This window comes from Sturnira hondurensis, unplaced genomic scaffold (assembly GCF_014824575.4).
Source record: "Sturnira hondurensis isolate 20B ecotype Veracruz unplaced genomic scaffold, ASM1482457v3 Scaffold0013381, whole genome shotgun sequence".
Lineage (NCBI taxonomy): Eukaryota > Metazoa > Chordata > Mammalia > Chiroptera > Phyllostomidae > Sturnira > Sturnira hondurensis.
The window spans coordinates 2796496-2824013 of record NW_028086012.1 but is presented as its reverse complement, the minus strand read 5'-3'; the positions used below and the strand labels follow the sequence as shown (position 1 = coordinate 2824013).

The window sequence follows — 27518 nt, the reverse complement described above, 5'->3', positions numbered from 1 at the left end:
CCCCTCCTGCCGCTAGCTCCTAGCTGGCTCGGCCTCCGCCGCCCAAACTTTTCTCCGGGCGCGTCTCCCGCGGTAGCCGGCCGTGCGACCCACGCATGGGCGCCCCGCCGCAGGGGGCCTGACCCCGCCGCCAGGTCCGTCCGCCGCGCCATGGCGGCCCGCGCGCCCCCTGCAGCACCTGCGGCGGACGAGCCTGGGGGCCCGGGAGACCCTCGGCGCAAGAAGAAGTCCCGCTCAGGCACGTCCGGCTTCCGCCGCGCCTTCAACTGGCTGCGGGGCAAGCGGCGCAAGAAGAAGGCGGCGGGGGGTGAGAGTGCCGAACCGGCCTCCCCCCGGGCCAAGAAGGCGGATGACAAGGCCAGGAGGGCCAAGGGCAAAGGCCGAGGTAAGGCGCCGGACACCTGGGCTGCGCGCCGGGCGGCGCCCAGGTTGAGGCCAGGGTGGCTCCGCTGGGGGTCCGCGGCTGTTGGAGGGGGATGAGGCTAGGCGTTGGTGCTGGGGAGGTGGAAAGGCCCAGGGCTCAGCCCAAGCAACCCCATTTTCCGCCGACCCTCAGCTTTTCCTGCACTCAGCCTACACTTTACATTAAGGAAGGCGCGCGGGGGGGGCGGGGTGGGGGGGCGCTCGGCTAGATCTGGCATCCCTGGCCTAAGCAGGAAGTGGTGTCAGTCTGGCTCTTGGGACGGTAAGGCAATCAATCCCCCATCCCCTAGACTCATCCAGATTCTGCCCTCTGCTGAGTCAGGGGGTCAGAGATTGAACCTGGGCTGGAGCCAATGGGTGAGGCTAGTGGCCTGTGGCTTTGGTGGTGGTGTTGAGGGGGTCCCCCTAGGTCTGGAAGGTCACCTGCTTTCAAAAGGTGTTTCAGCTGGCTGGGTGGATCTGGGTTGCCAGCCCCATATGCTTTAGGTTTTTAAAAGCTAACAGTGTTGCCTAGCAGGGTTGCTCAGTTGGTTAGAGCTTTGTCCCCCTATGCCAAGGTTGTGGGTTCGACCTCTGGTCAGGGCATACAAGAAGCAAACAATGAAGGCACAAATAAGTGGAACAATAAATCAATCTTTCTCTCTCTTCCTTTCCCCCCTCTCTCTCAAATCAATCAATCGATCAATCAAATCAAATAAAGACTTTAAAAATCTGACTGTTAGCTTTTCCCACCTGGTTGCTCTCACGCTCTCACGACTCACCTGGGCCAGACCGCAAACATCCACCTCCTGGTGTGGTGAGCTCACCCATGGGAACCATCCCGCCCTCCCCTTCACTCCTTCCCCCCACCCCTGCTAGAAACGTGCCTGTGTTGCACGTGTGCTTACAGATGGGGAAACTGAGGCCCAAGTGAATTGAGAGGCTGTGTTTGGACTGGGGCAGGTGCTTAAAATATAATCGCTAATTCCCTGCCTTTGGGCTCCCTCTGGCCTGAGGACGGGCAGCCCAAGGGGGAGGCTGACTTGGCCCATCCCTGCTGGGGTCACTTCTCTTTTGGCCATTTGCTTGGCTGTTCTCTCATTTCTCCCTGTTTTTGTCTCTCATTTGAAGGGGGGGGCAGACGTCTCTGCAAAAGGGCGGGGCTCCCTTGGGGCTTGCCAGGCCCCCACGTCCACCTACCTTTACTTTGCTTCTGCTGCTGCACCGGAGGTGAGGAAATGGCAGCCTGTTCGGCCCATCCCATTCCGCCCGTGTTTACCCTCCCCGTGTCCTTCAGCCATCTCCTCTGGAGGAGAATTAAAGGAACACTTCAGGGATCAGGAAGAGGGTGAAAAGTCTCTTGTGTGATGGCATCCGACATGATCTTCCTTTTGGAGAAGGGCCCCGCTCCCCTGCTGCGCTGCCACAAATGGAAGTCAGGGTGCCGGGGCTGGGATGGTGGTGAGGTTCTGAGGGAGGATTTGGTAAGGGGTGTTACCCAGGGCTCTGCAGTCCCAACAGGACCTGGGGTTTGTCCAGGGCTGCCCTGCCTGGATTCCACCTGAAGTCGTCCCTGTCTCACTCAAGGGCTGGGTCAGAACTGCCACGGGATGGATTGCGGTGAGACGTCAGGATTGGAGACTAGAGGCTAGTGGTGTGCCCCGCAGCAATGGACCAGCCAGGAGGCAGAGTCTGGGAAAGCCCACCCGTGGGTGCCTGCTCCAACAGCCTGCGCTAGAGGTCATCGGGTCAGTGGTCAGGCCTCCCCTCGCCTTATGTTTTGGTATCAGGTAGCATGGGGCTTTCTGGGCAGCAGGTCAGCTTGATTGAGCCCACGTGTAGGAAACACCTCCCCTGCCCCTGGCTGTTGTTTCCTCAGGTCTGGGGGTGGCCCCAGGTACAACTGGAGCAAGTCCTGCTCCGTTTTGCTCCAGCCTCCTATTATTCGGTCTTTTCCTTGTCACCTGCCTGGCTCTACTTCTTTTCTGTTTATTAAGAAAAATAAATCCGATCTCTCTAATCTCCACTGGCACCGCTGGTCCGGAAGGGGGAAGCCCAAAGAAGGTTTAACTCTTTCTGGGGAAAATGTTCAAATGGGGATTGGGGGAGATGGGAAGGACAGGTACACAGAAAATTCCTGGGAGGTCGGCTTTTGCCAGGAAGGCCATTATGTCCCCTCTCCTGTTCTCTGAACCAAAGGCCCAGAGATGCAGGTCTTGGCTCCTCTAACCTGGGTCCCTGCTGTAAGATGGGAAGGCTGAGTTTGACATAGAACTTGGAGCCCAGTTTTCCGGAATCCCCCTGCTCCCCCCAATTCCCTGCACAGACCTACAAAGACAAGAGAGGAAACCTGACATTTACTGATTATTCTGAATGTGCCAGTAGCCCCGTATCCATAATCTCATTTGAACCCATTTGTAGATGAAGAAATTGAGGCTCAGGGACAGTGAGTGAGTGATTTGCCCAAACCAGTGATTTTCAACCCGTGTGTCGCAAGAATTTTAAAAACATGTGATACCTGATTGTTTAGTCAGGGGCACTGACCTCTTTCAAACCCTTAGGTTGCAAAATAAAAAAATGATAACAGCCAACACAGCAATAGCTTTCTGGTGTGACTGAATGAAAATTATACCTTTTTTTCTTTGTCAGATAGGCAAAAAATATATCTTCTGATGTGCCACAGAATTTTTTTTTGTTTACTCAGAGAGGAGGGAAGGGAAGGAGAGAGAAACATCGACCTGTGGTTGCCTCTCATGCACCCCCTACTGGGGACTGGCGCACAACCCAGGCATGTGCCCTGACTGGGAATGGAACCAGCAACCTTTTGATTCATAGGCCCATGCTCAATCCACTGAGCCACACCAGCCAAGGCTGATGAGCCACAGAATTTTAGTAATTAGTTTATGTGTGCCATGAGATGAAAAAGGTTGAAAAATTTCTCACCTATACTGGGATTTGAACTTAAATCATCTGCCTCCCAAACTGGTACCGTTTCCATCATGCTCCCAAGGACATGGACTAGTGGGTAAGGCATAAAGGTCTTCTCGCCCAACCCATTTCACAGATGGGAAAGGCCCAGAGAGAAGCGAGGGAACCTGGTAGAGTGGGAAGAGTTGGGCAAATGAGAGTTCAAGTTCTGGCCCAGTGGTGTACAGTAGGCCCCATGACACTGGGCAAGTAGTGCCTCTGTGGCCTCACTGAGTCCATGCCTATCTCTGGAAAGAGAGGGGGCATTGCCTTGATGGATCCATAACTTTTCTGTTTCTCCAAGATTCTCATAAGAGAGGATGTGAAAATTACGTGAAAGTGAAGTCACCACAGAAATGCAAGGGATTGCTATTATTGTGTTGTTAAGATTAATTACCTGTGCCCTGGCTGGCATAGCTCAGTGGATTGAGCGCGGGCCTGCGAAACACACGATCGTGGTTCGATTCCCAGTCAGGGCACATGCCTGGGTTGCAGGCCAGTTCCCAGCAGGGAACTTCACGAGAGGCAACCATATATTGACACTTCTCTCCTTCCCTTCCCCTCCCCTCTAAAGATAAATAAATAAAATCTTTAAAAAAAGATTAATTACCTGTGACTTAAGGACCCAGGGGCTGATTGGATAACTCTGCTGCCTTGGTCTGCGCCCCTCAGGCCACAAGACACCAAGACCCCAGCGAGTTAGTAACCCCTCCAAGCTTCAGTTTCCTTATCTGTAAAACAGAGACATTAAATCCAGAGTCTACAGGGCTGTTTCAAGGATCAGATTAGATAACAGACTAAGTGCTTTGAAAGGGTGGTCCAGACAGTAGCAGGTTCTTGGTATTGGCTAAGTTCACCCTGATGCGTGTTTGGAAAACAACTCACTTGGTTACACCTCGCATGCTGGGGGTGGTGATGGTTACCGAGAACCCACAGAAGGTGGAGTCTTACCTTTGTCCAATGGGAGGGTACAGGCAGAAGAAAAGGCAAACAAACAGGGATCCATATTTTCCAGAAATGTCATTTGGTCTCTAGACAAATGTGTGTGGGAAGGAAGTGTTTCTGGGCCAGATGCCAGGCCTGCAGCCCAATAATCAGGGGAGGCTTGCAGGAGGAGGTGAGCAGGGTGTGGAAGAAGGACAGGGAGGTGGCCGATTTGAAGAGAAGTATCACGAAGGTTCCATGTAACAGGCCCTGGCTAGGCATCTTCATGAGTGTTTTCCCTGTCCTCAAAACAACCTGGGAGACAGGCATTGATTACCATTTGTAGGTGAGGAAACAGGCCCAAAGGGGGAAAGTAAGTTGGTCAAGGGTACTCAGCTTCATTCATCTGAAAAAGACATATTCTTCACTATGTAGTGTTCAGCACTGATCAAGGTAATGTGAAGACCTGGGCCACGACAGGCGAGGTCCCCACCTGCATGGAAGTGGTGTTCACAGCATGGCAGTGACAGGAGCACTCAGTCTGCTACCAGATGCTCCACTCTCCTAACAAATCAATATGAGGTTGCATGTGTTTCTGACTCTGGAGAGGAATAACCGTTGCAGTGTCTTGGGACCAGCTTTGGGGAAAGGCGTCTGTAGCCCTCCGGAGGTTTCTCTTGGGGAATGGGCGGGGGGAGGGCATGTGGGGGCTCCTATACCCATAGTGAGAATTCAGGAGCCGTCTTGCTAGGCCCAGTGGATTTAACCAGAGGAACTCCGGCTAAGCTCTCAGGGGAAACTGCCCTTGGTGTGGGGTTGTGGAGAAACTCCTGGGTTGCGGTCTGCTCTGCTCTATGACCTGGGCAAGTCCTGCCTCACTCTGGGCCAGACATGCCCTATCTTGACAAAGATAGGGTTTTCTGGCCTCTGAGATCCCTTTCAGTTCTAGAATTCTGTGGCTTTGAGAATGGGCTGAAGGAGCAAGCTGGTAGGGGCTGGGGATAGAGGGGTGGGAACTGCACCCAGAAGAGGAGGGCCTCCCATTGGTCGTGGATAAGTCATGGGGACCCAGGGCTTGGTTATCACAGGAAGGTGGAGGAGGAGAGTACAGCCTAATAATGCCACGTCTCCCTGTTGAGGAAAGGGCCTGCGCGTCACTCAGTGGGGCAGTGACTTCCACAGAGGAGTCTGGGTTCATTTCCTGCAGGCCCCTGGAAGGGATGTGCATTGTCTGCCTTGGGTGCAGACAAGAGAGGCAGCCCCACTAGTGTATTTCACAAATATTTAGTCAATATTTAATATTAGGTATAAGTACCTATTATAAGCCATTGTCTTGGGGAGGGATGAATGAGACAAGGTCCCAGTCCTCATGAACCTGACAGTCTGAGGGGCCCAGGAACCAAGATCAAGGAGGCAATTAAAGGTCAAATAATAAAAGATATAGGGTCAAATGATAAAAGAGTGATCCCAGGGGGAGATTGGGGATGGCTTCCCCGAGGAGGTGACACGTGAACTCCAATGAAAGGATGAGGAGAAGCTGGGGTTGAGGGATTTGCAACCCTAGAATCAGGTGGGGCACCTGCTGGGGATGGGACCAGATGGCAGTCTGGGCCCTGTGGGGTGCAGAAGTCACCATACCTCACTGTTCTGAGTACCCTGAGGGCAGAAGCTGCGGTGACTGTCTTTTCCCCCTGTGCCCAGTACAGGGCCTGGCACTAAGTGGCTTTGGGTGACAGGCCGGTGATCTGATATGGGCCCCTGGTGTATGAGCATTTCCACATCCTAGATGCTCAGAACTGATGGCCCAAGATGTCACAGGGAGCCCACATGGCACATGTAGGTGGGAAGCTGAGGCTGAGAGGTCTAGGTCATAGAGCCAGACAGCATTAGAGGATCAAAAGGGGCCCACACCTGCCAGGCTCGCCTCAGCTTTCCCACTCCTGTGTCAGACTTCGCGTGGGAAATCCCTTCCCAGAGAGGCACCTCTAGCAGGGGCGGGGTAAGGTCAGCAGGAAGCTGAGGCCGAGAAGGCTGCCATCCCCTCTTTTACCTCCAACACCTTCTGGGGCCACGCGGTTCCAGCTGCCTCTCCCTCCTTGTGGAGGCCCTGAATCTGCATCTGTGGCACACATCCCAGCCTTCTCCTGGAAATCCCCTCAGGTGGGGGGGCTGCCCCCCACTATTCTCTTCTCCTTCCCCTGAATCAAGTCTTCCAGCAAGGTTTGCTGAACTGGGGCGGCTAAATCCTGTGACTAGAAAAATCTACACTGAGCCTCCTTTTACCCGCCTACCCGCCCCTTGGAAATCCCCCTCTCCCCGAACCCTAAAAGCAGTCTCAGCTGCTCCTGACCTGTCACACGCTGGGGAAGACTAAGGAGAGGAGGCGTTGTCTGTTATGTGAGCTCGGTGAACATGGTGGGTGGGGCGAGCAGGTATGCGTACCTCTCCCTTCCAGCCACAGACCCCATGGCCACCTCTAGCCCTTTGGTTCACTCGGGGAAGGAAGCAGGTGGAAACAGATTCCTTGGGCAGGAGGGGAAAATCACTGTCCACCTCCCTATTTATTATATTCTACTGCACTCTGTGCTCTTGGGTCCACTGTTCTCGGGGCCCGTTCCTCAAAGGCCATCAGTTCCACTTAAAAGGTGTCTGGCTCTGTGCTTGGTATGGACGGGAGGTAGCTTGCAAAGAGGTTTAAGTCCCAAATCGTCCAGCAAAGTGCATGATTCCCAGGAGGCTACTGGTGGGGTCTGCTCTAAGTAGGGCCCCTGGTCTGCTTAGGACACCCTCTCCTCCAGGCCTTTCCCTGGGAGAGGTCTTCCCCAACATTGTCCAGGAGGGTCACAGGGTCATGGGGCACTCAGGCTGAGTGTTGTGCTTCCAGGAGTTCTGGTGCACACTCCTTCCATACCACCTACTTCTTCCCATGCTCTTGGCTACGGAGCAAGCGCAGCCTTTGTTGTGAAAGAACGTAAGGCTGGGAGAGTGCCCTGTACTCTTCTGCCCATACCTCCTCACCTCCACTAGTACTTAATCGCCATCATCACCACCTCCACCAGTATGCAAACCCTACCTTCTCCACCTCCACCAGTTTCTGTTCAACATGTATGGCACACCTACTGTGTTCCAGACGCTAGGCTGGGCCGGGAGTTACTAAGAGAAGTGAGACCATCACTGCCCTGAGGGACTTGTTTTCTGGTTGAGACAAGGGCTGGGGAGGCCTGAGCTATGATCAGATTTATGTCAGCAGGCAGCACTAATGCCTATAGGAGCACAGAGCACTGAGCTGGGGGAGGAGAGCACGCAAGGAAAACTGTGTGGAGGAGTAGACTGTGGAGCAGGGCCTAGAGGATAATGAGGAATCTTCCAGGCAAAGGTGGAAGAGAAAGGAGATATGTGAAGGCCTGGAAGTGTGTCCTGGTGAGTGGCAAGCAGCTTTGTGTAGCTGGAGTTCTGAGAATGAGAGGGATGAGGTTGGAGAGGAGGCTGAACTGGTGCGTGTGGGCAGCTCCTGCACGGCCTCCTGTGAAAGCCACGGCACCTGGCCCACAGGCATCCTTCAAGGCTCTTTGCATATCTGCCCCCACTCAGTTTATGCTCCCCCATACTACCTTTCCCCTTACGGGCCTCAGTTTCCCCATCTGTAAGTTAAGGGAATTGGGCTAGCAGATCTCTGAGGTCTCTTCCAGCTAAGACACTAGGACCCTCTTCTCTGTGCCCAGCAGTGAGTCCAGTGCACACAGTTTGCTGTACAGTGAGTGCTCAACGAGTATTTTCTAAATGGATGAGTAAAACACAACCCTGCAGAGACTGCACTGTTATTCGCCTCAGACTCTTAACAAGAAATGAGCATCGGGGGAGGTGGGGAGAACATCTTTGACTTTCATTTTGCAGAGAAGGCACAGGGGGTTCTGGAACCTGGGCATAAGAGGCAGCGTGGTGTACTGGATGCGCTTGCCCAGGTGGCAGAAAGGATGCGCCATTTGGGATTAGAACTGAGGACTCTGCACTCCCAGCCCAGTGTTCTCTCTGCTACACCGTGCTGTCCCTAGTTGGAGAGACAGGACAGAGTGATGGTAAAGGAGAGGCATTTCCCAGGCTGAGGGGCTCTGGGAAGGTCCCTGGGCACGAGGGTGCTTGTGAGGACACAGAGGGAAGGGGCAGCATGACAGCCTGGAAGGCTTTCAGAAGAGGTGATAACTTGGCCTGGGGTTGAAAAAGAAAGACCTGTATAAGGGGAGATGCACACAGACATGGGCAGTGTCACGTATGTCTACCTACTATACTCTCCTTACTTAAACCTACATGCCCACACAATGTAGATATGGGCACACACTCAGTAAACATACTTGCACAGTCATACCCATACACAAAAGCACCTGCAATCACACAGTTCATAGATAAACATATTTACACTGACATGTACACAGGCAGGTTGTTACCCACTGAAATACATAAAACCCATGATTCCAGCCACCTTGAGAGAGACAGTCACAATTACATAGGCAGAGACACAAAAGTACACATCTAAACATTTGGAAACAGACTAAATTATTACTGATATAGGCAAATAGTCACATGCAGATGATTACATGGAGAGGAAACTGTATGTTCAGGGTCACAGGTATGTACACAGGTACACAACTACACAGCCATGTTCAAGCACACAGTTACAGATTCCCAATTACTATGCTCTTCTTTAAGGTCCTGTAGAGGCATAAACTGGAGGAGCGGTGGCATGGAGAGTGGGCATTGGAGTCAGTCTGGGTTTGAGCCCTAGCTCTGTAGCTTAATGCTGTTTGACTCTGGACTAGTCAGTTGACTTCATGGAACCTCAATTTCCCCATCTGTAAAATGGGAATGATAAAGGTACTTACTTACCTTATATAAGTTTTGTGGATGAAATGAAGTAATGCATGAAAGCAGTTACACAGTGCCTGACACATACTACGCAATATTGTAACAGGGTACTACTATTATTTTGAAGACCATTACTACAGAAATACAGTCAGATCGATACATTTGTACATACACCTGTGATGTTTGTTGGACCTTAGCAGAAGGGTTCTAGACCCCTCCTGTCTGAAGCCCTGTTCCTAGTTAACTCGGTTCCACTGCAGTCCTCAGAATGGCGGCCTTTGGGCTGGGAGAGCGAGCTACCTGCCTGCCTCACCTGGACAGGCCATGCCTTTCCCAGAGCGCTCTGGGCGGGGTGGCTCAGCTGGTCTCCCAGGTCTTGGCGGGGCGGAGCCTACGGGGCGCTCCAGGCCCCATCCCTCCGCCTGCCCCGCCCCTGGTCCGGCCATTGGCCACAGAGCCTGGGGGCGTGGCTGAGCTGGGGCTGGGGGCGCCTGCGGTGGCCGCCCGCGCGCGTCTCTCTGCCTGCCTCCCGGGGCTGCGGGCCCGGCGGCCCGGCTGGTTGAGCTGTGCTAGGTTTCCTGTGCTGGCTCTCGTGACCACCATGGGCAACTCACACCACAAGAGGAAGGCCCCCAGCGGTCCCCGGGCCCGCAGCTTCTGGCGGTTCGGGCGGTTGGCGAAGCGGCCGGCAGGTAGGGGCCGGGGGTGGGGGCGGGGCAGGCAGGGAGGAGGGTCTCTCTGCTGCAACGGCCGCCACCGCTGCTGCCCCCTCCCGGGGCTTGGCGGGTGTGAGTGTGGGGGGCCGGGAATTCCCCGCATACAAACCCGATTGCTCACATGCACACAGAGACACAGACACATGCACACATATATACCCACGGTCAGGCACATGTACATGTTCACAATTTAGACACACACACAACACCCACTCAGATGTATGGACGTGCAGACGTAAAATCACATACACGTTTATATCCACACCATCGCTGGAGGAAGCACAGATCCTGAGACACATATACCTATGTGTACGATTTACATAGTCATACGATCTACATCACATACACAAATTCAGACCCACAGTCGTACACACACATTAGTCATGTAGATACAGTTGCCCAACATGTTAGGGACATAGATGTACACACAGGTTCAGAACAGCCCAACCAGCCAAACTCACACTCAGGATTAAAGACAGACCATAAGGCACTTGCGTGACACACACACATACACGCTCTTGTTTTCCAGGCTTTAGCCCCCAACAGGCTGAAAGTTTGCTGGAGGGAGGGGAGACAAAGGTGAAGGGGAGAAGCAGGAGAAACCAGGGGCTGGAGGCTCCGGGCCACATCCATCTGGCGCAATCAGGAGTCGGACTGGTTCTTTGGGCTCCCTCCCCACCCCCACTTGCACCACCGCGGCCTTTCGGTCCCCCTACCCCCACCCGCCGTCCCTGTGGTCGCTGCCGCATCTCCCCTCTTTCAGTGCAGCCACCGAGCTGGAACACAGCCTTTCCCAGCGTGCTGCGGGATCTGTCCTCGGGTCACATTCCAGCGTCCAAGTTGGGGGGGAGGAGGGAAGAATGGGGAAGGCCTCCCACCCCAGAGCTGGGAGGTGGGATTCCTGGGTTCCCTCAGAGGGTTCGCAGTTCAGGGTATTGCTCAGAGTCCCAAGGGGTGCTGGGGGAGGGGCGATTGAAGGTGCCTAGTTCCCCCACTGGTGAATCTAGAGATGGGGTAGGGGCAGAACAGGGGATTCACTGCCCCCCCCAATCTCCCAGGAAGATAAGGGCTTTCCAACAGATGTGGGTATCAGCTGGTCTTTGGCAGTGAGAGAATCCCCATTGGGAATGAGAAATCCCCAAGGGGGTGGGTGGGGTGGGGTGCCCTCTGCCGTGATGGGAAAATCCACCCATAATTTCCCAGGATGGCCCACATTCTCTCAGGTTCTGAACTGAACATGATGATCTCATCCGTCCATGCAGGGGGCCATGAAAAGAGCCTGGGCCGGGAAGCTGGGGGTCTGGGCTCTCAGTGTGGCTGTGGTATGGGCTCTGGTGACCTTGAACAGACTGCTCTCACTTCTCTGGACCTACCTGGCTCTTATGGCAGTGTCTAGGGGGGCTTAGTTTAGGTGACTTCTTGGGACCCTTACGGTGTGGCTAGCCATTTTATGGATAAAGAAACTGAAGTCTAGAGAAGATGGACTTGTCTGAGGTCATTTGCCTGCTGTGGTTTGAAGACTAATCGTGATAATCAAAATAACAGTAGGAAAAGGGTTAAGTTCTGGTAGGCTCTCTGAGGATTCCTCAGCAGGTGGGTTGATGAGAGCGTCCAGGACTTCCCGGTACAGTACTTCCTGTCCCAGCACTCCTGAAATCCAGGTTGTGCCCACCTGTCTCTCCTCTTGGGATCTGCATGGAGTGGGTGGGGCCGGGGCTCTTCATCTGCCATTTCATGGCCACTCTAAACTGATGGTTTCCTGAGAACCAACTGTAGGTCCAGACTTGTGACCATTTGTGGTGGGAAGAGAGATTAGGAGGGTTGTGTTTACAGTTTGCTGCCCTCTGGCCCTGAAGGAAGAGGCCAGGGGCTTCTAGCAGCCTGCTCTTCCAGTTCCTGCGGTAACTCAGGGGTCAACCAGGCTTCAAGGTGTTCCTCCAAAACCAATGTGATGTCAACAGAGAAGTGAGTGTGGGGGCTGGGGAGTGTTCTAGGCCACATATCAGAAAGCTTTTAGGTTGGGGTCAGTTTTTAAAAACTAGGAAGATGGTCTTAATTTGGTCTTTGAAGTGACTGCAGGGTTGGAATGAGTGCTGAATTGTTGATTAAATGAGATACATCTCTAGGGCGTGGTTGTGAGTGAAGGCATGGAGTTGAGACAGTGTGAAGGTTGGAGAGAAAAGTAGTTGAGGCCCTTTCCTGGTGCCTGGGAGAAGTTCCATTGTGAATGCAAACTTCAGTCCGCTTGGTTTTACTTGTGCAGAGGATTCTGAGGTCTCTTTGGCCTCAGCCTCTGCTGTCTCAGGCCCAGGTATGGGACTGGGACGTGAGTAATTATCCATTTGATTAGTCTGTGAGAGGATGAAGGAAAAGAAAGAAGGCAAGGCAAGCAAGGTAGGGCTGGAGTCTACAGGCCATAGGGAGCCAGTGAAGGTGTTTGAGCAAGGGAGGAGCCTATGAAACCCGCGTGTGAGGGAGATGGCTCTGTGTGCAGGCAAGTACAAGGCAGGACAGGTTGGCGGGTGGAGTGGTAAGTGTGGAAGCTGGGGCGAGCAGTCAGAGCTGTTGCGGTAATCCAGGGGAGAGGTGATGAGGTGAGGGTTAGGGACAGGGTGGGGGCTGTGGGAATGGAGAGGAGCGGCAGGTGCAGGGACACTGCAGAGGAGGTGACAGGAGTGCTAGGACCTGGGATGAATCAGATGTGGGGAGTAAGGGCCAGAGAGGGCTGCTCGGCTCAGGGGTTGTAGCAGAAATAACACAAAGATAAAAACGAGGCTCTATGCTAAACGTTTTCATTGATTCATTTGTCCTTGATCTAGAAGCTGCTATTCTCCCCACTTTGCAGATGAGGAAGTTGGATCTGAGAGAAGTGAAGTCACTTTCCTAAGGCCACTCCACAAGGACGTGGCCGAATCTTGGTTCAAACCCAAGTCTGTCAGATTCTAAAGCTGTGTCTTCAATCTGTTTAGCGATAGATGGTTTCCTCTTATGATGGAGGGGCCTGCGAGTCCTCTGGGCCTAGAAAGCCGGAGGCCCCAGGGAGTCTGGACTCTGAGGAACACAATTGGAGGGAGGCTGAGAGGGAGGGGAGGGAGTTCAGGACTAAGCATGGAATTCTCTAGGGCTCAGAGAGGGAGCAGGTGGAAAGTGGGAGGGATTCCAGGAAGGATTGCTCCCTTCTATCAAAGGCCCTTGGACCCTGGGGAAGGAGAGCGAGGGTGGAGGGGTGAGGCCTCCTCACTGCTGGAAAGACTGTAACCTGCTGGGATCGTGGGGCCCAAGACTCTATTCACCTTCTCCGGTGGTGAGGGGGTGGTGGGGTGCTTGGTTCTGGACAGTTGGGGGACTGTTGGAGGAGTGGAGTTGGGAGCCCATGGAACTTCCCCCACCTCCCACTGGCTTCTTTGTCCCCTTCATTGTCCCGTCAGCTTTCTGCATGGCCCTCCTCTTGGTAGGGTTTATCATCCCCTTCTTGCAGATGAGACTGAGGGAAGGGCTCAGTCTTTGGTGGGATTAGACCACCTGAAATTCTTTTCATTCCTGCCCCTGGACTGGGGGCATCAGGGGTCTTTGGAAGGTCCCTCGGCTAGGAGATGGCTTGTTCCTCCTGACCCCCATGCCTCCAGCCAGCTTCTCCCTGTCTCCTCCCCTTTCCTGTGGAGAGACTTGTGACTAACTGTATGTCTGAACTTGCGTGGAGGAGCCTTGAGCTTCCCCCTAGGGTCTGAGGGCTCTGTGATAAGCTGAGCTTCCTTGTTGCCCCAGGCTCTGACTCAAAGTGAGGGACCACTGCCTTCCTTCTAGGAGCAAAGCCATACATACTGCAGGCTCTTGAGAGAATTTTCCAACCCTCCCACCTCACAGCTGAAAAAATGAGGCCCAGAAAAGGCCAGAGCCTGGCTCAGGGTCATGCTGCAGCTGAGAGGCAGCAAGAGTTCAAACCTAGGACTTCTGACTCCCAGGGCAGGGGGGATGTCTGGGCTGGGCTCAAATTCCCTTCCCTCCCAAACAGGGGGCCAGGGCTGTCAGATGGGGCTAAGGCACTGAGGACCTGGTAGGGAGCTTATGTTAAGTGTCCCTTATCAAACCTTATCTTAATGGTCCTTAAGTCCACTTGAGATTTGAAGAGAGCTCTGGAAGTGGGTGGGAGAGGAAGCCTCTGGTGGCTTGAGAACTTGAGTTTTCAGCCAGTCAGAGGGCTCACATCTTGACTCTGCCGTTACCAGCTGTGTGACCTTGGGCAAGTCACTGACCCTTGGGGAGCGCTTCTGTATAACGACAGGGATTTAGTGAGACCACGTGTGTCTCAGTGAATCGGCACTCTATAATGGTGAGCTTATTATCTTTGTGTACACTAAGAGACATTAACTTTCCCAGGAAGTCTGTGAAGAGGGTTAGTCCCACTTTACAGATGAGGACACTGAGGCTCAGAGAGACTGGTTCATTTGTCCAAGGTCCGGAGTCCAGACCTCTGACTCCCAGCCTTTTCCTCCCCTGGCTTCATGGTGACCGATACTGGCCTCTGTGGCATTTATAGGAGGATAATCGTGCCTTGAAGGAACAAAGGAAAGGGCTTTGGAAAGTCAAAATTGCTCCCTTACTGAAAGAGATTATTATATCATTGTTGAGAGCAGACACTGACCCGGAAACTCATTATGACATTTATTAATATTATTGTAACTAATTCCTCCCTGCATTACTGCCGTTCCCCTAGGCACCTTCAGGATGGGATCCTCTCCTCCCTGTCCGGGGCACTCCCTGCCCCCTAATATTTATCTTAGAACCGGCCTGTCAGCTCTGCCTCTGCTGGGTGGGGCTCCCCACTGAGGGAAGGAAGGAGGGGGATTCCCCCTCTGCAGAGGTGGGGTGCAGAGCCTGCCCTCTTTGGGCAAGGACCCAGCCTGCGGCCCCCCACCCCTAATTCCTTCAGACTTAGGACTGCCACAGCCTTTGGAGTGAGACCCAGGTTCGACCTCCCAGGTTCGACCGTGGGCTGGGCCATTTCCTGGTTGGGTGACCTTGAGCAAGTCACTTTCCCTGGTGTCTCCCCTTGTTCCTTCGTGAAGAAGGAGTGTCACAAGCACCTTTCAGGTTTCTTGTAAGGTGTGTACAAGGCTAGAAGAGAAAGTGTTTTGGGAAGTGTAAAAGTGTCTCCACCTGAAAGTTTTTGTTATATTTAGTTCTCTTTGTCTTGCCTATGGAAGAATGAAGTCTACATGTGCTCTGGGTTCAGTTCCCATGGGCCAACCCCAGCCCCTTGGGCTTTGGTTTTTGCATTGGTCCAGCCAGGGGTTGAGGCCCAGAGCTTCCGAACACCCTGAGTTCCAGCTCCTGGGCTGTCCAGCGGCACACTCAGAACGTGGAGGGGGGTGTGGAGTGGGGACAAGGTCAGGCCTGGAGGGTTCCAGTTCCTGAGAGAGGCCACCTGGGCAGTTGTGCCCGCCCCCCTCATTCCTGTCCTCTGAGTCAGGCCTGCCTGGCTGTGGGTGCGCCGCCACCACCCCCGCCCCTTGCACTGGAATAGGGCAGGTTGAGGCCTCACCCATGGAAGACGTTGCCAAGACAGTGCAGACGCATGCGCATGGCCTTGGGGGCTGGGGCTTTCCCCCTCATTTCGCCCTGTCTCCAGGCTCAGGAAAGCCCCAGAGTGGGGGGTACGTGCACCTACCTTCATGTGCACACAGCCACCTGGCAGGGCCCTGCGTGAGTCTGCAGTCCATCTTGTGCGTGTAGAGGACATGGACTGGGGGCCTTAGCCGTGCTTTTTGGATATGGTCCTGAGAGCACCCATCTGTGGGATTGGGCCCAGTGGGACATTTTGGAGGTGTGTGCCTGCCCACCTCTGCTAGTGGACCAGACCTAAGCTTGTGAACTTGCATGTGTGCTTCCTTGGGTCCCTTGTGTGTGTGTGTGTGGGGGGGGCATGTCTAGAAGTAAGGTGTCTTCTCAGATCCAGAAGCCTGTTCTTTCAAGCAGGTAGAGGAGAAGGGGAGGCTTAGGCTGCACCTCTGGACTCTGGAGCAGAAGGTCCTAGAACATGGGCTCTTAAGCATGCCCTTGGCAAGGGTCCTTCCACTCTCTAGAACTGGATTTCTTTCTTTTTTTTTCCTTCAGTAAAGGCCTGGATTTCTTTGTGCAGTACCTGCCCTCCATCTGAGATTCAGGGTGCTGAGCCTCTCCCTTAGCAAGCCACAGATGTGTAGACCTGTGTCTGGGGTATCTCAGAGAAGCCTCAAGCTCTGGCTGAGCTGTGGGTGGGAGAAGGCAGGGGTGTTGCTGGGGCAACCAGGCATTATCAAGAGTGAGAGCCTTGAATCTGGCTGGGAATTTGCAGCTGTGACCCTGACTCTTCAGCTGTGCGCTTGGGACCTTGAGGAACTGATGTGCTCCCATCCCTAACTTAGTAGGAGCTCAGCCCTTTGTTTCCCTGATTAGGGGGAAGCTGAGGATGACAGCACCCTGTGTGGTTAAAGGCAGCTCTCTGAGCCTTACAGGTCAGGGACCAGTTACCAGGAGAGTATCTTTGAATGCCTGTCTTGAAGGGCTGTTGCTGTAAGATCCATGAGGGCAGAGACTGCCTTCCACCAGCACCTGGCACGGTGCCTGGCACGAATTAATCACCCTGCACGTGTTAGTCTACTGCTCTTTTCTGGTCGAGTGGGACTAATAAGAGGGGTGGACAGGCCTGGCCTAAGAGAGAGGGAAGAGGAAAGTATGTGGGCAAGAAAATGTGAATTGCCTTGACTGGTGTGGCTCAGTTGGTTGGTGCCAGTTCGATTCCTGGTCAGGGCAAATGCCTGGGTTGTAGATTTGGTCCCTGGTCAGGGCATGAACAAGAGGCAACAAATTCATCAATGTTTCTCTCTCAACATCGGTGTTTCTCTTCCTCTCATTCTCCCTCCCTTCCCATCTCTCTAACTAAATACAATCTTAGAGAGAGAAAGAGAGAAAAGAAACCTTGAATTTATGGGGATCAGACCCCTCGGCCCTTCTGCAGAGGGGAGATCAGGTTTGTAGCTGACACAGCGGACAGAGGATGGCTTTGAGTTGTTCTGAGTGCAAAAGCTGCCCTGCCGCCATTTACCGGCTTGATAGTGCTTCAGCTCTCTGGCCTCCATTTCCTCATCTGTAAAATGGGGATTAAATACCAATTTCTTAGAAGTGTTTAGATTTCAGTGATTGGAGGATATATACCATCCAGCTCCACAGAAGTTTGTTTTCCAGGGAGCAGGGGCTCTGCCATCTGCCTGACTGGCCTCTCAGAGGTGGGGCAGCAGAGGGGGGAGGGTCTGCAGAGGGGTCTGGCAGCATGGGAGCCATTGGGAATTCTTCAGTCCCTAGGAACTTGGAGAGAAGGGTGCTGTGAGACGGATGTCCTCAGGCCGGTGGGTGGGGGCGGCACTTTATAGTTCACAGGTTTTCTCTTCCACAGTCTTCATTGCACCTTTTGGAGTTGCTAGGGGCATCTCTTTTTAACACGGTCATTACTCAGGTTAACCTTCATTTTTACTGACCAACCTCCTGGGGGAAATTCAGGCTCTGCCGAATTCTGTGGGACCTACCACATCAGGCTCCTGCCCTTGCCTTCTGCCTGCCACCATTCTCTCCCTGGCTCACCATGTTCCAGCCACACTGTTCTAAAAAACCTACCGCTCCTGCCTCAAGGCCTTTGTCCTTGCCGATGCCCCTGTCTAGGAATCTCCTCATTCTTCAGGTCTCGGTTCCAGCGTTCTTTCCTTGGAGAGGCTTTCCTTGATGTCCCCCGAAGGCACCCTCTTCCTGTCACAGCTCTTGAGTCTTCCCTATCTAAAATTATATTGTTAGTTTATCTCATTTGTGTATTCATCAAATATTTACGGAGCTCACAGTATTACTGGGCACTGATGTAGGCACTGGGGATATACTGGTGAACAGGAGAAAGTTTTCCATTAGATACAGCCCCTGGGACCAGCTTAAGAAGTATTTCCTGATCAAATGAATGGATATAATAATATCATAAAGAGGAGTTATTGGCTTTGTTTCTATATGAAGTCATGACTTGTGTGGATTTGAACCTGGACCTGCGTTCCCCTCCAAGTACTGCTCCCCTCCTTCCCTCACCTATGAGCTGTTTCTTGGCAAACTCTGTTCTCCCTGCCTGGTGATCCAGCAGAGTCCCTGAGTCACAGTGAGGCCAATGGGAAGAATCCTGGCCTTGCGTGGAGCGGGGGGGGGGGGGGGGGGGGGGGGGGGGGGGGGGGGGGGGGCAGGAGGTCTGCGCTGAAGGCCTGTCTCTATGACCTCAAGGAGCTCACAGTGCTTCTCTGGGCTGCTGCTGTCTCATTACCTAAGTGGGAAGAAAGTCCTTTGGAAAGCGTGGGTCTGAACATATACATGAGGGTTGCCACTCTGGGCAGCTTCCTGGCTTCCCAGTACGGTGTCCTGGGCTGGCACCATCTCTGCAGGGGCCTCTCCACTAATGGCCTGGCCATCCATCGGCTCAGGGGCCATCCGCACAGGCATTCTGGTCTTCTGCCTGGTTGCTCCACGCTCTGAACTCCTTCCCCAGGGAATTACCCTCACCAGCCAGGAGGGCCTGGGGTGGGCACCATGCCAAGTCTAGGCGAGTGGCTCTTCTACCCACCATCTGGCAGCTGGGAGCCCTGCCTTAGCTTTGGCTCCTGACTCTTTAGAAAAGGACTTGAGGACAGGGTTCGTGGTCTGGCCCTGGAATTGAGTATCTTCAGCCTTCCTAGTCATACCGTCCACCAGAGCCAAGCACCCACAGGCCCTGGCCCCCCTTCCTCTGTGAGCCAGGGTTCCTGCCTCTGCGCTTCACTTGAGGGGCGGGGTCGGTAGGGGGCGGGGCCAGTGGCCAAGGTGGGAGGAGGACCTGGGGAGCAACCCTTCCCCCTTCCCTGCCGGGACCTGCGCAACGCAGCTGGGTGGGCGGGCTGGCGGACTGTATTCCTTAGTGCTGGGTTTGGGGAAGGCGTCACCTCGAGTGGCATTCTGGAGAGGTCGGGATAGTGACGATCCGAGTAGCGCCCGCCGTCATGGTGGTATTCCTGGGCCGCCACCTTCCCGCGCTTCTCGGGCTCTTTAAGAAGAAAGGTGAGTGGTTGTGGCTGGGTTGGGGGAGAAGAGGGATCCCCGACACCTCCATTTGCCAGACCCTGGTGTAGAATGGGGTGATCAAGGCCGGGGAAGGGTAACGGATGGGGGATGGGGTCCAGTAATGAGGCCAGACTCCCCTGTTCGCTGCCACGCCTTTGTCCAGCTGCTTTGCCGCTCCCTTTGTCTGGCCCAGCTTGTGTTTGGGAGGATGGATCCAGGTGTCTCTGACCTTGAAGCCTGCAGCCCTGGGGCGAGGCTGCCTCCAAAGAGTACCGACACTTTACTGGGTACTTCCCAATACCTCAGTTCAGAAAGGAAGGGCACTCCTACCCCGGGTGGTGTGTCTGGGAGGAAGGAATACGGGGAGCAGAGTAGAGGGGAAAAGCAATTCCACTGGAAGTTGGGGAGCATGATCAGTGGAATTCTGTTTAGAGGTCCCCCCGGGGTGAAGGTTTGGAGGGTGGACAGATGGCCACTTCTCCCAGGAACTGGACTCTCAGGTCTGGATTAAGGCATGGAGGCCAGAGGGTCCCCAGGTTGCGTGTGACCCAGGAAGTCCCTCTGGGAACTTGGGATTTAGTCCTGTGGTGCAGTTTGACTCCAAGTTGTTGGGTGACCTCAGGCAGTTCCTTTCCTCCTTGAGTCTTTTTCCCGATTTTTAAAATCGAGATTGGGATTAGGCGAAAGGACCACTGAGAGACCTCCCAGCTCTGACTTTGTGGAACTCCTGCGGATTCCCTGGGCTGGGAAGGAGGAAAGGGCCACTGAAGCCCCTGACCTGTGGGCGTGGCCCTTTAAAGGGCGTGTTTTATTCTTCTGCTCTGCAAGACACTGCCAAGGTCACATGACCCAGCTATTTTGCTTGTGTTGTGGGTTCCATTTAAAGCGGGGCTGGGGCTGCAAAGTGCTGACACAGCCCCCCATTCCCAGGATTAGATGACCAACTTCCCAGTGGGTGGGGCCTGTAACAGAATCGTTTGTAATGGATCCCTGACTTGTGTGTGTGTGTGTGTATGTATGTGGGGGGGGGGAGTGGGGGGCAGCAGCAGGAGAGGGGAATACCTGGGGCTGTTCTCCCAAAAGAGTCCGGAGCTCCCTTTCTGGGGGGTGTAGGGGCCTGGGTCCTTTTTCTCCCCCACCTTGCTTATTCTTCTAGTAAAGGACAGCCACATGGGTGAGTAGGGGACCCAAGAGGCCATATCCCTGCTTGGTTCCTCCTCCCCGATACTTTTTGGTAATCTGGTTATGACCCCTGCTAACCCCCACCTCTTCCTAGTGTCCCGTGGTCTCTTCTGTCTGGACCCTGGCCAAAGTGTCTATGAAAAGGGTGGGTGTTGTTTTGTTTTGTTTTCCTGTAAAGTGGAGCTTGGGGTCTGGAGATCAGAGAAATGTATTTGCTGTGGGCTGTATGGGTACTTGGTGACTTGCACGGGGCCCTGGGTACACAGTTGTGTGTGTGTGTTTGGGTATTGTTTGTTATGTGTGGAACCGGACTGGATGTTGTTGTGTGTATATGTGGTAGCTGGGTGTGTTCTGTTGGGGCCCCTCATGTGCAGTGTGTACACACAGATGTGTTTATACTTGGGTGCTTTGTCTGTGTACATAACGAGGCCTGTGGGTGTTGTATACATATGCGGTGGGCTTGTGGGCCTGCGGTGTGGTGTCCCGTATGGGGCCTTTTGTGTCGAGTGGGTACTCAGATCTGTGTATGCTTGGGGATGTAGTTTGTATATGTCCCTGGGGCTACGTGTACAGGTTGGCTGAGTGGGCACTGCATGTATGTGCAGGGGCCGTGTGTGGCCTGGAGGCTGTGAGTGCCCTTGTCCTTTGAGCCTCACTTCTCTTCCTCTCCCATCCCTCTAGGCTCAGCCAAGGCTGAGAGTGACAAGCGTCTGAGTGTAGGGCCTGGCCAGGGGCCCGGGTCTGCAGTGGATGAGCACCAGGACAATGTCTTCTTCCCCAGTGGGCGACTGCCTCACCTGGAAGAGCTGCACACGCAGGCCCAGGAGGGGCTCCGCTCCCTGCAGCAACAAGGTAACCTTCCAGCTCCTGCAGCACTCCTCTCAGCTCTGGAGGTGAGAGGCCTAGCCCAACACACCTTTCTCGTATCTTCCAGAGAAACAGAAACTGAACAAGGGTGGCTGGGACCGTGGAGACACCCAGAGCCTCCAGGTGAGCCCTGTCCACCCCCCCCCCCCACCCCCCCCGCTCAGTCTGACTCCTTTTCCCTCTTGTCTCCAGACCTTTTTGGATCTGTCTCCTTCCTGTACCAGGAAGTGTCTGCTCAGTGCAGGGTGATGCTAGGGGCAATCTGAGCCAGACATTCTAAGGGAGAGAGCCCTGTAGAGGCAACAGTAAGCCCCACCCAGGCCTCTGGGGGTGGTCCTGACCTGAGGCCAGAGCCTGATCTCCTTTTTCCCTCAACAGTCCTCCAGGACAGGGCCAGATGAAGATAGCATCTCCTTCTGCAGCCAGACCACATCCTACATGGCTGAGAGCTCCACGGCAGAGGATGCTCTCTCCATCCGCTCAGAGATGATCCAGCGCAAAGGTGTCTGCCCACCAGCCATGATTCTTGGGCAGGGTGGGCGGGTGGTGGGCAGGCACCGTCCGGGTCCCAGTGCCTGTAGCTTGTGTCCCACTTTCCTCCTCATCTAGCGTTTCTTGAGTCTCTGTGATTCAGTGAATTCAGGAAACAGAGTACCTTGTGTGCTTTTGGACAGTCAGGATGCCCATTAACTGCAGAGCAGGGCAGTTAAGGGTTGGGTTCAAGTCCGACACTGCTGTTCACTAGCTATGTAGCCTTGGGCTAACTCTTAACCTCTCTGAGCTTCTGTTTGATGTTCTACAAAAATGAAGACAGGAGCACTTATAGTATTGGAAAGAATACCAAGTGTTTAGCATGCTAACACCCATAGTGGGTGTTCACTAATGGAAGTGATCATTATTGACCTGGTAAATGGGAAAGCCTTCCAGAAGTCTTACAGAAAAGAAGTGCCTGGCTTTGACCTAGCTTTGCCCACGCCCGCTTGCCAATGAAAATCTTTTTTTGTGGAGTTACTGATATTCTCCAGAATGTCCTGAGACCTGCTCTAATGGTTTCTCTCCCCTGTATTGGCCCCCAGGCTCCACCTTTCGACCCCATGACTCATTTTCCAAATCGTCAGGGAAGTCAGGGCGGCGGCGGCGGGAACGGCGGAGCACGGTGCTGGGCCTGCCACAGCACGTGCAGAAGGAACTCGGTGAGCCCTGGGTTAAGGGGGGTAGCGGTGGTGGGTGGGGAGCCTTGGGCAACCCGTCTGCTGACTCCTAAGGCCTTCCTGTCCATTCCAGGCCTGCGGAGTGAGCGCGAGGCACCGGGCACTCCTCGGCCTCCTGGTCCGAGGGACGCTGTACGAATCCCCACGGTGGATGGCCGCCCAGCAGGTCTGGCCTCAGGAGCAGGGGTCCGGGTGTCCCTGCTGGCGCTGGAGGCAGAGGCGGAGGCTGGGTCCAAGGCAGAGGCCATACTGCAGCGCCACATCGACCGTGTCTATCGGGACGACACCTTTGTTGGCCGGTCCACCGGGGTGCAGCCTCCACCGATTACCCGGCCCATGTCCCTAGCAGTGCCTGGACTGACAGGAGGGGCAGGGCCTCCTGAGCCTCTGAGCCCGGCCATGTCCATCTCACCCCAGGCCACCTACTTGTCAAAACTGATCCCACACGCTGTCCTGCCACCCACAGTTGATGTGGTGGCCCTGGGCCGCTGCAGCCTGCGCACCCTGAGCCGCTGCAGCCTGCACTCGGCCAGCCCGGCCTCCATCCGCTCGCTGAGCCGCTTCTCCTCGGCCTCCAGCCCGCAGCCCCGAAGCCGCCACCCGTCCTCCTCCAGTGACACCTGGAGCCACTCTCAGTCCTCTGACACCATCGTGTCGGATGGCTCCACCCTGTCCTCTAAGGGTGGCTCTGAGGGCCGGCCAGAGGGCTCTGTAGCCAGCAATAGTGTGGTACCCCCGCCCCAGGGGGGCAGTGGGAGGGGCTCTCCCAGTGGGGGCAGCACTGCTGAGGCCTCGGACACTGTCAGCATTCGGAGCAGCGGGCAGTTGTCCAGCCGGAGCGTGTCCCTACGCAAGCTGAAGCGGCCCCCACCACCGCCCCGCCGGACCTACTCCCTCCGTCAGCGGAGCTCAGCGGCTCCTGATGGGCCCTTGGGGTTGCCTCCCAAGCCAGAGCGGAAGCAGCAGCCACAGCTGCCTCGGCCACCCACTACTGGTGGGTCCGAAGGGACAGGGGCAGCCCCCTGTTCATCCAACGCAGCAGGCAGCTGGGTGCCTGGCTTGTCTCCAGGTGGCTCCCGGCACGTGCCACGCTCCCCAGAACGGACACTGTCACCCTCCAGTGGGTACTCGAGCCAAAGTGGTACCCCTACCCTCCCTCCCAAGGGTCTAGCAGGGGCACCTGCTTCCCCAGGCAAGGTCCAACCCCCTAAACCAGAGCGTGTCACTTCCCTCCGGTCCCCTGGGGCCTCTGTCTCCTCCTCCCTTACCTCTCTGTGCTCCTCCTTCTCTGACCCAGCCCCCTCAGACCGTTCTGGTCCACAGATGTCAACCACCCTTGGTGACAGGTTTGTCATACCTCCTCATCCCAAGGTGCTGGCCCCTTTCTCCCCACCTCCTTCCAAGCCCAAGAATCCTAACCAAACTGCTCCTGCTCTGGCTGTCCCTGCGCCGGTCCCTGGGCCCATCGCCACCATGGATACCAGTCCTGAGTCCCGTCCCACTCTGCAGACATCCCTGGCCCCACCACAGGAGTCTCCTGTTGCCCCCAAAGACCACTCACCCCCACCATCCCCACCCCCATCTTATCATCCACCCCCGCCACCCAATAAGAAGGTAGAGGTGGTTGAAGAGGCCCCATCTGCCCCAGAGACTGCTGAGGAGCCCCTCCAAGATCCCAGCTGGCCCCCACCCCCACCTCCTGCGCCTGAGGAGCAGGACCTGTCCATGGCTGACTTCCCCCCACCAGAGGAGGCCTTTTTCTCCGTGCCTGGCCCTGAGCCTGCAGGCCTTTCAGACCCTCCAGCTCCTCTCAGCTCCCTGGCTGTTTCGCCCTCAGCTACCATCTCTTCTCAGAGCCAGCCCCTGAGCACCCCAGACCCTCCAGCTCCGCCAGCCCTCCCTGACAGTCCTGTCACAGGGCATGAGGCCCAGCTTCCTCGGAAGGAACCAGTGGGCTGCAGCAAGGGCAATGGGGCTCCCAGAGAGGAGGCCAGTGCCCCCCTGGTCACGCCCTCCCTCCTGCAGATGGTCCGGCTGCGTTCTGTGGGTGCTCCCACAGTGGCTCCAACTCCAGCATCGGGGCCATCGGCTCCCCAGAAGCCACTGCGAAGGGCCCTGTCAGGGCGGGCCAGTCCAGCGCCTGCCCCCTCCCCAGGCCTGCAAGCTGCCATCCGACTCAAGGCCTCCAGTCTGGCTGCCAAAGAGGATCCTGCGAGTGCCCAGCCCAATGGGCCGCCTGAGGGAGAGCCACGGTCTCCCCAGTCCCCCGCCTCTATGGCCAGCTTCATCTTCTCCAAGGGCACTAAGAAGCTGCAGTTGGAGCGGTCTGTGTCCCCCGAGAACCAGGCTGACCTCCAGCGGAATTTGGTGGCTGAACTTCGGAGCATCTCAGAGCAGCGACCACCGCAGACCTCAAAGAAGGCACCGAAGGCTCCCCCACCTGTGGCCCGCAAACCCTCTGTGGGCGTGCCCCCACCCACCTCTCCCAGCTTTCCTCGGGCTGAGCCCCTTACTGCTCCTTCGACCAATGGGCTCCCTCATTCTGAGGGCAGGACTAAGGGGGAGCCAGCCGAGAATGGAGGTGTGGTGCAGCTGGTGGGCCCGGAGGAGAAGCTGGACCGGCCTGGCTCAGGTACAGAGGGCAGTGGCAGCGTGTGGGTCTCGTTGATAGCGATGTAGCTGGGTATTGGAGTCTTGCACTAGGGGTTGCTCTTGGACCTTTTGACTGCTCTGGTTTTGGGATGTCTGGGGAGGGCGAACTGGCATCCTTGAGCTACTGTGAAGAAGCATGGCATGTGGGGCTTGGTTTTCTCGGTGGTTCTTGTTATTTTTCACACATACCGTGTGTATTTTTTCTTATGCAATTACAGTTGTCCCAAGTTTTCCTCTGTTGCTCTGCCCTGCCCCTCCCCCCAATCTCCACTCTGTTGTCCATTACCATGGGTCCCGTGGGCCCTCTATACATGTTCCTGGACTAGACCCTTCCTTTTCTTTCCCTCATTATCCCTCTTGTGTGGGGTTTTATTATCAGAAGTAGAGTTTGAATTCCAGCTCCGCCATTTTGTCTACCCATCCTAGCCTCAAGTACCTCACTGCCAGGTGGGGACATTGGTGTGTACGTCATAGTGTCAGATAATGTTTGTGAATTGTCTAATGTGCTGCTAGTCTGGTCAGTGAGCTGAGGGAGTAAGAATGTGCCTTGGGCTTTTAGTGTCCAGAACCAACTGGGGAGGCTCTTTGCTGAGTGTTCCTTTTTTTTCCCCCACAGATCCACAGAAAGAGCTGGTCTGACCACCAGGCACCTCACTGGCACTGCTGACCCCTCCCAGGAATACAATCTCAGGGACCTGAGCAGTTCCAAGGATGAGAGGATGTGGCAGAGACTTAACCTAGTAGAGAGGATGCCTGCAGCCTTAACCTCCACGGCCTTCAATATTTATGCAAGCCTGGTCTTGACCCTGTCCTCCAAGTCATCCAGCTCTCATGCCTTTTCCCTAATGGAGTCACCTGCGGCGGCTGCCACTTGAGTCTTGGCCTTAGCCTCATTTTGAAGGAGGTAGCTGGTGGGAGTGGGCGGCTGTGCCCCCTGCTGGCCCTGAGGTCAGAGTTGGGTGAACACCTCCCTTGGGTTTCATTTTTTTTAATGTCCAAATCATGCACACCCTGTAGTCTGGAATCAAAGCACTTTCAAAAGGAGACTGCATGTCCACCCTCCAGGGCCCATGAAGCCACATTCCAAGGGCCTGTTTACATGGCGGCAGCATCAATCCCTGGCAGCCAGCCCATAGCTGGGACCATCCTTTCCCTCTCATCCAGTTTGCTCCTTAGTTCTTGGAGGTGGGCAAGTCATTGCATCCCCACAGGCTGGAGGCAGGAGCAAGGCTGTGGAATTCCAAAGCACAAAAGGTGCAGCAAGGGTTAGCCTTCCTGTGCCTCAACTTACCACCAACCACCCTCCTGCCTTCCAGTTACGCTAGGTGCTCTGTGCAGGGAACAGGAAGTGGGAGGCTGCCCGAGCCCATGGGTGGGGAAAGAACAGAGGGGAGGGGGTCACAGACTCTCCTTAGAGGGCAGAACAGTATAGGGAGCCATCTTGGGGTCACTTGGCAGTTGTCCCTTGTTTCATCTGATCAGGTTGGGGTGCGCAGGCACAGCTCTTCAGGGACAAAGCTGTGTCCCTCTCAGTTGGGCAGAAGCACTATGGAGGTGGGTGGCAGGGAGACTGCCACAGGGAGAGCCCACGTGGGCAGCAGGCCCTGGCCCAGCCCTACAGGTGTGCTCCCCTGGCTTCCTCGCCTCTGTTCATGGCCTTTGTGCAGCTGCCTTTCAGCACAGGTGGCTCTACTGGGGGGAGCTGGCACTGAGTGACAAGCTTGAGAAGCGGAAGGTACATCCTATTCTAGGCTCTTCCATAGTCATTGGGGGCGGGCACCCCATGCTCCCAGGGAGCAGAATCGGTGGTTTGCCCCCCCCACCCCAAAAGAAGTTGGTCTCTGCTACTGATGTGCCCTCCAGGAATTTTAGTGACTGTTTCCACCCTGTGCTACCTCTGTAGGTAAGCTGGCTTCCTTTCTGGCCCCTGTGGTTGCACAGTGACTCAGGCTTGAGTCTGGCAAGGAACGTTCCCATTAGCTGTTTTTCTTCCACCGAAGAGTTTGGCCTCCTCCCGGAATGAGAGCTGGGACCATGGGATGTGGTGCGAGCACCCAGGTTCCTCAGGCCCTCACTGCTTCCTTCCTGGAGCTGTAAACCAGTGTTCTCCCCTCGCCCTTTGGGTAATGGAGAGCTGCTGCTGGGGACGTGTTTGGCCTGCCCCCGAGTCGGGGAAGGAAGATGGTCAGTAGCACCGCTCTGCTCAGAGCTCCTGATCCAAGCCCCTGGGAACCAGGACCAGGCCAGGGCCTCCGTGAAACCAGGTCCTGACAGCAGCCTTGGAGCTGCTGGACGTGGGAGGGAGCCCGAATTCCCTCTTGCCCTCCCTTCTTTAAACGTTACTCAAGCTCCTTTTCCTTAGTTGGAATCTTTATTTCCCCACCGGGTGGGACAGAGGACAACGGGAGGATCTAGCAGCACGCCCTCGTTCTCCTCTGGGGCAAACGAGCTTGATCTAGTGCAAATGGAGAGACCAAAAGCCTCTGATTTTTAATTTCCACAAAAATGTTAGAGAGAGAAGTATATATATATTTCTTTAAATTTTTGAGTCTTTGATAATGATTATATAAACAAGCCATTCACTCTGCCCTGAAGCTGTGTTTCAAGTGGTAATTAAATGATTAAAACTTGGCTGTGGCTG

At 55.1% G+C, this 27518-nt stretch overlaps 1 protein-coding gene across 3 annotated transcripts; it reads left to right on the top strand.

Moving 5' to 3' along the window:
• NHSL3 (NHS like 3) lies at window positions 1–27508 on the top strand. 3 transcript variants are annotated; one of them, XM_037061531.1, is made up of 7 exons: window positions 1–385; window positions 20829–20999; window positions 21082–21137; window positions 21393–21516; window positions 22091–22207; window positions 22299–24857; window positions 25494–27508. In XM_037061531.1, exons 1-7 carry the CDS (start codon window positions 151–153, stop codon window positions 25514–25516), a joined length of 3285 nt encoding a protein of 1094 aa, XP_036917426.1. In that variant the 5' UTR covers window positions 1–150; the 3' UTR covers window positions 25517–27508. The 3 variants fall into 3 exon arrangements, with proteins under 3 accessions (XP_036917426.1, XP_036917427.1, XP_036917428.1); XM_037061532.1 differs by lacking the exon at window positions 1–385 and adding an exon at window positions 9655–9845; XM_037061533.1 differs by lacking the exon at window positions 1–385 and adding an exon at window positions 18815–18962.
• The last annotated feature ends 10 nt before the right edge of the window (window positions 27509–27518 follow it).

Bases quoted from the DNA above. Each gene is read 5' to 3' on its own strand.
- NHSL3 (XM_037061531.1), top strand. From the start codon at position 151: ATGGCGGCCCGCGCGCCCCCTGCAGCACCTGCGGCGGACGAGCCTGGG. The intron at 21,000-21,081 runs GTAACCTTCCAG...CGTATCTTCCAG, and splicing joins CCGCTCCCTGCAGCAACAAG to AGAAACAGAAACTGAACAAG. The intron at 22,208-22,298 runs GTGAGCCCTGGG...TGTCCATTCCAG, and splicing joins GCACGTGCAGAAGGAACTCG to GCCTGCGGAGTGAGCGCGAG.